General features: G+C 32.9%; 1 protein-coding gene across 2 annotated transcripts; it reads left to right on the top strand.

Moving 5' to 3' along the window:
* Positions 1 to 228: 228 nt before the first annotated feature.
* LOC122265883 (prostaglandin reductase 1) lies at positions 229 to 8,451 on the top strand. Of its 2 annotated transcripts, none has more exons than XM_086549604.1 (9): positions 229 to 252; positions 2,961 to 3,104; positions 3,333 to 3,435; positions 3,835 to 4,023; positions 4,252 to 4,370; positions 4,660 to 4,811; positions 6,111 to 6,234; positions 6,361 to 6,479; positions 7,894 to 8,451. In XM_086549604.1, exons 2-9 carry the CDS (start codon positions 3,002 to 3,004, stop codon positions 8,002 to 8,004), a joined length of 1,020 nt encoding a protein of 339 aa, XP_086405730.1. In that variant the 5' UTR covers positions 229 to 252; positions 2,961 to 3,001; the 3' UTR covers positions 8,005 to 8,451. The 2 variants fall into 2 exon arrangements, with proteins under 2 accessions (XP_086405730.1, XP_086405732.1); XM_086549606.1 differs by having other exon boundaries at positions 234 to 252; positions 2,986 to 3,104.
* Positions 8,452 to 9,723: the final 1,272 nt, after the last annotated feature.

Raw genomic sequence — 9,723 nt, 5'->3', positions numbered from 1 at the left:
TATATATATATATATATATATATATATATATATATATAACACACATATATATATGTGTGTGTGTGTGTGTGTGTGTGTGTATGTGTATGTATGTAAACAGTCAATGCTTTTTTCTTGTTTGACTCCAACTTTTCTTTGCTTATTAGTCTATTGAGATTAGTTTGCCTGCCAGCCAAGAGATGGCAGCCACTGTGGCGCTAAAAAGGAACTTTCTTTGCCAAGTCAGAAAACGCACCACTGGGAAGAGCATCGGTGGGTGTGTGGTTGTTATTGTGCTCTATTAAATAGTCTAGTTTTCTGTATTAAAACGAATCTTACTCATATTCCATATTTTTAGAATTGGTAGAAAAGTGTGCAGCCTTGTAGCCCGTTGTCATGTTCATTATGTTGACAAAACCATTAAATAAAGAAAAGTATTTGTAAAGTAACGAATTGAACTATTGCCTGGGTTGTCAAGTTTAAAACTTCAGCGATTCTTTGCAAATTATATGTTTATTATGCATACAAATAAATATATATATGTATGTATATATATCATCTATAATATATCATTTATAATATACACTATTCAGAATATTGTATTTATTTACCACACCGCAACGAGACAAACAAGGAATAAAAACCAAACAAACCATAAACCATAGTTACTATACTCAAATTGGCGTACTATTAGACACTGACAAATGAAATTCAACTTCCGACGTGAAAAACGGCATATGGCAGTTTGAATGAACACTGGACAGTCACTGAATTCAGGTTTTGAGAAGTGTTAACCACACACAATAGGAATAGGTGGTTGTGAGAAAGGGCTGTTGCCGACACACGGTTCCTGACTACCCAGCATTTGAGTTTTATTGGTGTTGGTAGTGTCCACATTATTGGTGAACTTTCTATATAATCAATTCTATTATTTTGATCTTTGTTGTTTCTTTGTTCTTTTATTTGTTCTCTTTGATTGTCTTTTGTTAGGTTTTCTATTGCACTTGGTGAATTTGATTTATTTGAGTTTTGCATTTGCTTTTTTTTCTGGTGTTTTCTGCCCTGGTGTTATTTTGTTTGAGTTATGATTTCTGCTTATATTTGTGTTTTATTTAACTGTTGATGTTGTTTCATTTGTGTTGTTTTGTGTTTGATTGGATATTGCCCTGTTTATTTTATCTTTATTACTATTTGTTGTCTTTTCTTATTTTGTGTTAGGTTTCAGTTGATGCAATTGTATTTTTATGTCTATATTGTTTAAGTGTTATGTTATTCTTTTTTATTTCTAGTGCTTTCTTGTGCATTTTACAAGAAATGTCTATTGGTGGATGTGCTGCTTCAAAGTTAAAACAATATGAGGGATTAGTACAATCTTTATAATTGTGATCAAATTTACTGCAATTACTACACCTTTTTTTTATTTACACGTTAACACTCCATGACCATAACATAGGCAGTTAAAACATCTAGGTATTGGAAAAGTATATTGATAAACTTTGTATGAGGTGTGACCTATAGCCACTCTTTCTGGCAGAGGACCTTTAAATGTTATCCTTAAAGATTTTGTTGGTATTCTTTTTTGGTCACTTTCTTTATCTCTGTTAAATTTTGTCATTCTAAAAATTTCTTGAATCTCAGAGTTGTTTCCCCATATTATTTTGATTTTTTCCTTTATTGTGTTTATAGATATATCTGTCTCTATGGGGTATACTGTACCATATGAACATCCTGTAAATTTACTGGTTGCCGGTTGTTTACATTATACCTCCCAATCTCCTAGATGTTCTATGTCATTTAAATTATCTATTTTGAATATATCATTTACTTCAAAGCGGATTGCTTTCCCTTTTCCTAGAACTCTTAGAGTATCTTCTTTTATGTACTTTTGGAATACAGATTTGTTAATTGCATCCGTTAGTTTGATCGGATTGTTGAAATTTGAAGCAAGTGATTCTCCTTTTAATTGAATAAGAACAACATTGTTTTGTTCTACTTGCTTGTTTACTGTTTCCTTGTTCTTGTTGATCATTTCTGATGATGTGTTCTTCCAGCCGGTTTCAATTCGTGGTCGTTTTGGGAGTGGATTTTCTTCCAAGTCGCCGGTGATCATATTTTTGTGTCCTTTGTTTTGGTATTGGCTGACATGCACCAAAGGTCTTATGTTTTGAAAGGTTTCACAATGAGTAATATGTGAGACTAACCCAGAGGCTCAGGTCAGGTTCATCAGCTATTTACATAATGTGACCTGTAGAGATTTAGGGTTATGCTCCATTTTTATCCTAGAAAGATCTAGGTTTATTCATTCAGGGCCCCAGAGGCAAATGAGTTTGATGGATTATGGTTAGCTTATGACTGTAATCTGACTCCTTCCCTGTACTTCTGCCAGCTACATAGTGGTCTCAAAAGAGGAAGTGTTATGAAAAAGATATATATATATATATATATATATATATATATATATATATATATATATATATATATATATATAAATTCCATTATTTTCTCACACTCTACCTGCAATCAATATCAGTATCTTAAAGTTTTAGAAATATATCTAGAACATGTAAGACATGAATATGAAAAATGATCAGGCCCATACCTAATTTGGAGGGAAAGGGACTGGACCTTCAGCCTTCTCTACCTGAAATGAACATCAAAATACTGTAGGAAAAGACCTCACTTTTCAAAGGTCAGGCTATAGAATAGTTCATGTTAATGATATGGTCAGGACTAGTTTTCAAAATTCTTCAAATTATTCCTTGGAGAAATTATATTCTTTGTGATTTTAATTTCATATTATTGACATGTAATTATTTTTTTTTTACTAATTGTTCTCTTAAGATTTTGCAAAGTACAGAATTATGTGTTACACTATGTAAAAAAACTAAGGTTCTTGATTTTTTTACATTTGTAATTATGAAGTGAAATGGAAAGATAAGAAGGGCCATTAAAATATTTGAATATATACATATGATTTATAGCTTGCAGAATATCCATATTCCCCAGCATTTGAAGAGTCAAAATGGTGACAGCAAAGGTTTGGAAACTAGCCAAGCGGCCTGAGGGAATTCCGAAGAAGGAAGACTTTGTGTGTGTGGAAGAAGAGATAGCTTGCGATGATGGAGGTAATGTGTGTTATCAAATGTACATGATTCATTTTAGTTTTATGTTCAGAAATTGTGATAATGTTTAATTACATTCTATTGATCATTACTTTAAATTTAGTAATTAAGACGGCATATATAATTGTAGTAAGACATGCAAATTCTAGTGTTCTAATATTCTAGCACTTGCTTATCCCCTTTTCAGTGCTGTGACCTAATTTATGATGAAAAATTATATACCTTTTTCAGATGTTATTATTGAAGCTGAATTTTGGAGTGTAGATCCATATATGCGATACATGGTCAAACAAATCCCTCTCGACTCCACTATGGTTGGTACTCAGGTTGCACGGTATGTGAATTTAATTCTTTTTGTTTCATTTGCAGTTATTAGATATATTGACAGTTCCTTTTTATTTCAGAATAAGAGAATAAATGTCATATTTGCTTGATGCCATTTTATACTGAAATTTAAGTAGCATGCTCTCTCTTTTATGAGCAGGGAAACTTAGCATCTTTTGGTGTGAGTTCTTGTCTCTAGCTTTTTATAAGAGTTCATGATACTAGTGAACAACTGGACACTGGAAGCAAAAATGCAAAAGTTTGACAAACCTTACTGTTTCCTCTACTTCTCTGCTATGTAGAAGACCAAATGGTTCTATTTAAAGAGTCTCCACTATTGAATATAAGCATACTTTCTTTGTGATGCCTAATGTTTTGGAGAATGACAAAAACAGTATTTTGATTTCAGAGTGATTGAGAGTAAGAACCCAGATTGGCCAGTGGGTACTTATGTCGTGTCTCCATCTGGCTGGCGTTCTCACACCCGACTTACTGCGAAGGATTTCAATGCTGATAACTTCTTCCAGAAGCCTCTGAAGCTACCAGAGATGGGAGACTTGCCCAAGAGTCTTGGCTTAGGGATTCTAGGCATGCCTGGGTAAGTTGATAATGGCTTTTCAGTTGTTTGATTTTGAGTGAAGCAAAGAAAAGAGGAAAGAAATCAAGGTTTGGTATGATTTTCTTTTTCAATTTTTATAGACTGTTTGAAATAATTATTGATGATCTTAAATATTTATTGAATATGAAGACCACATAGTATTCTGGTATATATTTTAAAAGTATATTAGTACTTTTTCACTATGTAAAGTTTATTTTATGCTCACAGGAATACAGCATATTTTGGATTACTAGAAATATGTCGTCCCAAAGCAGGAGAGACAGTGCTGGTAAATGCTGCTGCTGGGGCAGTTGGTAGTGCTGTGATTCAAATAGCCAAAATCAAAGGTTAGTGCTAAACAGTACTTTGAAATACTTAATTGTAAAAGCTGTTTGGTTGTTAATCTTTTAGACATGAAACTAATAAAATATTTATGGTAAAACATATTGTTATGATGGTTGGATGGAAGAAAACAAGTATAAGAAAAAAGCAAATTTGAAGTTATCAGGAGAAACCCATGAGAAAAAAATGACTGGACCTGTATCAATGTAGTTGATTCTGTGATCAAGTGTGCTGAGTTTAGTTGATGAATATTTCAGTATTTGTTTGATTTTTATATCATGTATTTTCCTCCAGGTTGTAAGGTAATTGCCTTTTCGGGGTCTGATGAAAAGGTAGCATGGACCAAAGAACTAGGGGCTGACCATGCTTTCAACTACAAAACAACGAACATTGGGGAAGCACTCGGCCAAGCAGCACCAGAAAAAATCAACTGCTTCTTTGAAAATGTATGTTGACAACATTCCTTTACCACAAACCATATTTTCATTCAGTTTGTTGAGATAATAATCACAGTTATATTTAACAATATGGGTAATAGAGTCTGAAAGCTTTTACAGATTCTGAAATTAAAGCATAGTAGTAGAGGAAGAAGAATATTATTTTTGCAGGAAAATGTAATTGTTATAGTCTTTTCCATGGAATCTGATATAAAATTTAAGGTGGAAAAGTGCCATACCTCATTCAAGTATTGGTATGTTGTAATCCAAATTTAGCTAGTCAGGCCTTTTTTTATCATATTCTTTGGTATCAAATATGAATTAAATCCAAAATTCCTGAGTTATTGTCATAAAGCCAACTTTTAGAATTGGCAGAATGGAATATGATGTTTTTGTTTCATTTTATATCAATGATAGCAATAAACCCTTAAATGATGGATGACATGATATTATGTCATGGCTTGGCTAGTCTTCCTGCTGGGGATGCAGTATCATGTCATTGGTTTTTGTACGGCCAGCATGCCAGGTGATTGGGTGTGTAACAGCTGGCCGCTACCTAAGTGGACAAGTTGCTTGCGCTGTTAGGCCTGCTCATTTCAAAATGCCCCTGCATAATGTCCGGATGGAGTTAAGTTTATTTTGTGATTATTTCACATTCATGTTTAGAAGAATAAAAAATTAAGAGGGAAGATGATAAGCCAAAGAGCATTTAGGGAGTTATTTATCCAGGGAACAGGACAACTGTAGGTACTTTAGCTGACATGCATAATCTATTAACCCACTCTTGCTGGATAATGTGCTGACACATTTTGTGGTTTTTGCGTCAGACGCCGGTGACGAGATATCTGGGTAAGGCCGGCGCTCGGGGTGAGCAGCCCATGCTCGCAGCTTTTGCGCCTGAGTGTCTCGAGGCATTAGGCTTATGTGTTTGAAAACCCTGGCATTACGACCATGCAAAGCCGGAATCGCCCCAGCATGAATGGGTTAATTAAGAAACTAGAGTCAAAAGTTTGTCAACCAGTCTAAGAATCTCTATATCAGCATTGATGAGATCAAGGATGATATAAAAACTATTGTCTCATCTCTTATAAACCTGTTTTGTTTATATATATATATAAATATATATATATATATTTTTATATATTGTTTCTTTATGTAGTTATGGAGATTTCTACCAATATATCATTGATTTTTGTTTCTGTGTAGAATTAGTAGATCTTGAGTTTATTTTTAGACATAGGGGAAAAAAGTGAGATTTAAAAAAATCCACTTGGGTCCTAAATTATTTATATCATTATTTATTTAAAGGTTGGAGGACAGTTCACCGCTGATGCTTTGCCTCATATGGCAGAGAGAGGCAGAATGGCAATCTGTGGTGTGATTTCAGAATACAATGACGACAACAAGGACTGTGGTGTGGTGTCAATGACTAGTAAGTTTTATGATTCTTTCATTATGCAAATGTAATGCCTGATTTAGTATACTAGTCATACTGACATATAGAATGCTATTGGGATAAGTATACGAGGGTAATTGTCTTCATTTCTTGATGTTTCAGGTCCATTGAATCCAGCTACAATACTCTGGAAGCAACTTGTAGTAGAAGGCTTCATTGTTACGAGGTGGTTTGACCGCTGGATGGAAGGAATTGAACAGATAAGGCAATGGATCAGTGAGGTCAGTAGCAATTGTTTGATAAAACTTTTTCACTCTCAGGGAGTAATGCATGTGTATTTTGTCTCTATATCTGTTCAGTGCATTTCTATTTGCTTACATCTGATTATTGGTATATATATTTTTTTTACTCCCCCTCTCCCATTCTTCATCACTCATCTCTTTATTTTTGTCTTCATTTCAATGCGTTTAGTACATTTTTAAGACTGACATATGTGTTAGTTTTGGTGGGGGAATGTTTTGTTTTTACTTTTTAATTTTCACTTACTATGAAGAAGAGGATTGTGCTCTTCCACCTTTTATTCTCCTCTGGCACTATAAGAAAAACAGTAAACAATTGGAAAAAAGGTTGATCTCTTTGTGCAAGTCATGCAAATAGTCATTCCTTGTAAAAAAAAATGTATATACAGTCTGACAACACTTTTGGGACTGGACATGCAATTAGGATTGTCTGGAGAGTAAAAAGGATAAACTAAGGATTGTCAAATCAGATTTATATTGTTTTTTCCTTTTGATTGATTTCTTCTCCAGGTTACCCAGTAAAAAGATTTAATAGAAATTTAATAGAAATAAAGGGAGAAAATAATAGTTAGACAGACACTCCATAATCTATCCCTTTAATTTGCTAGGTGTCCATTTTGGAGTCTCGAGCTTTAACAGTGTCGTCATACTGTGTGTAGAACAAAATGGTCTTTTATGAGAAAATTGCATTCAAAGTTTATTTTTGTTATTTTATGGACCTCACTTTTATTTAATGCTTGAATTTCATCGATTTGCTGAAGATTAAGCTATATAGTCTTACACCTTCTGTTGTATTTTGATTGCTACAGTGAAGAGCATTGTCTGACTTTTTCACCCTACTATGCAATATGTCTGTCTCAGAAGATAGGGTTGTCAAACCAACGTTTATTACTTATGTGTTATTTACTCCATCATTCTAGTTTAGTCATGATATCTTTCAGTTCATATGGGATTTTATCATTGTAGATGAGATTAGTTACAACCATCATTTTCTATACACTTTACTGTAGTGTAATGATGATGCAAATATATATATTTTTTTATTCTTATTTTTTAATTGTTATTATTTACTATTGATTTTGCATAGATAGCATGGCTAATCTATTTAACATGTATTAAAGCAAAAATGTAATGAGTAGTTACACCTCTCTTATACTGCTTTATAATTATGTTTTGTACCATTATGTTCACACACAAACCGTTTTACCCCAAAACTATTAAGAAATGCAATAGGCTAATGTTAGCCAAAAATTGTGATTTCAGCCATTTTGCAACCAGATAATCCTCTTAAGTGAATAAGAAATTTTAAGGACATTTATATAAATGTCATATTGTATTACTTGTACTTTTTATTCTGAGTATTTTTTTCATTGAAATCGACCATACCATTTTGCAGGGCAAAGTCAAGTACAAGGAGACTGTTCTAAAGGGCTTTGAGAAAATGCCAGAAGCATTCATCGGACTTTTCCACGGTGAGAACACAGGCAAGGCCATTGTAGCAGTCTGAAGAAGCTGTTTTGGAAGTGAAATATTGCAGCAGCTCTACATTATTTTAATAATTTGTTCAGTATACTAGGGAACCTGAACCTTAAAGTATCTTGATAAAGTTATCTTTTGAAACTATTTTAGTGCCAAAGTATGCAGCCATTTTAAGTAATTTTTGTTTTAGATCTATGTTAATTAATGCTAGGGTAAATTCCAAAAAAAGAAAATCTATCCACTTGAAAGTTTTTCTTGGAGTTGCAGTCTGGCCAGTATTGTTCATCTTTATTTCATTCGGTGTTTAAAAACCATGTTTTTTTGTAAGTAAGAAACCTTTTTATTGCTTTTCCATTCTGTTGTTAGTGGTCTTCCATTCTTCCAAAATAACCTGTTGGTGCATTGCTCACATTATGATTAAGGTAAAAACTATCAGCATAATGTCAGATGATACAAATAAACATTATTGAACATAGGTTGTTTGTTTTCATAGCATTGTTGTAATATGTTTTCTTTCTGAAAGTGAAAAGACCAACCACAGTATAAAAATATTTATAAGAAGATTTGTCACACCTGCTTTCTTATGTGTTGATTCTCCAAATAAATAGGGTTAAGCAAGCAGGATATTAAATAGGAGAGAAAAAAAATATGGAAATACCAACACAAGATAATCACCAATATCAATTAGCTGTAAGACAATGAGGAAATATAATATGAGGGAAATGTACTATAGCTACAAGGGTAATTGATGATAAGAGTACATTTTATGTAGAATATGGTGTGATTAAAATCATTATTTTAATTTTGTAGTAACAAAGTACTGTCCTCTATAAGGGAAGGTGACAAGCTTAAGGAGATCAATCAAATTGAAATGCACTTGGTTAATGTATGCAGGTATATGAAAATGTTCTCTTGGTAAGTTATGTGCTACATAATTTTCTCAAAAATAAAGAATATTTTCTATAGCTACTCTCTTCCCTGACTATTCGTAGTCTAATCAAGAACACTGTATATACAATATTTACTTCAAAACTATAGAGAACTATCAACGGCTACCTCAAGAACAAGTTCAAATTAGATTAACATTTGGAACTGGAAGGAGAACCACAGTTAACCTGTGTTTTACCATGTGATTTCAAGATATAGAGGACCAAATCTCTGAAGAAGTTATTCCACAGTGTACATCATACATCTTGGCAGGTAGATAAAAGATAAAATAATTTGAACTGGAAATAAGTTCAAAATCTCCCCAATCAAAACAACCAATGAATAAATAGATATTTAGAAAATCCGTGCGTGAAAGAGTGACTGGATGGAAATTCAAGGCATACAATGAGCATTTCTGATAAAGAGAAATAAAAAACGTTTAAGAATATTGAAACTGATAAATGGAAAATTATTGTAACCTGTTGATAAGGCATATCAGATTTGTTAGGAAGACATCTAACACTATTAGTCAACTTTTAGCCAACATCTGGTTTTAATTCTATTATACTAGGACGAAACTTGAACATAAACTTTGGATATAATACGAATTTGACATGTTATATGGAGGAAAATTTCCAATGTATCCTGACTGAGCGTATGGGTTTATCACTGAATACTCAATGTCACTCAATTTCTACGTCATACTTCATAGATTCGGAAATCATAGGTATGCACTAAATGAAGATTGAAGATAAAATAAGTTGATATTTTAAACAATCTCGGAAGCTATACAACCTGACCGTAAGTCTGATTGTGAAAT

This window comes from Penaeus japonicus, unplaced genomic scaffold (assembly GCF_977035675.1).
Source record: "Penaeus japonicus unplaced genomic scaffold, GWHDUDI00000001_assembly GWHDUDI00000022, whole genome shotgun sequence".
Classification (NCBI taxonomy): Eukaryota; Metazoa; Arthropoda; class Malacostraca; order Decapoda; family Penaeidae; genus Penaeus; species Penaeus japonicus.
The sequence above is the reverse complement of the archived record's forward strand: the minus strand, read 5'-3'. Positions and strand labels throughout refer to the sequence as shown.

What these genes read in the sequence shown, in the direction of transcription:
- LOC122265883 (XM_086549604.1), top strand. Translation starts at nt 3,002, where the DNA reads ATGGTGACAGCAAAGGTTTGGAAACTAGCCAAGCGGCCTGAGGGAATT. An exon ending in GTTGGTACTCAGGTTGCACG is followed by an intron (nt 3,436 to 3,834) that starts GTATGTGAATTT and finishes TTTTGATTTCAG; the next exon opens with AGTGATTGAGAGTAAGAACC. An exon ending in TCAAATAGCCAAAATCAAAG is followed by an intron (nt 4,371 to 4,659) that starts GTTAGTGCTAAA and finishes ATTTTCCTCCAG; the next exon opens with GTTGTAAGGTAATTGCCTTT.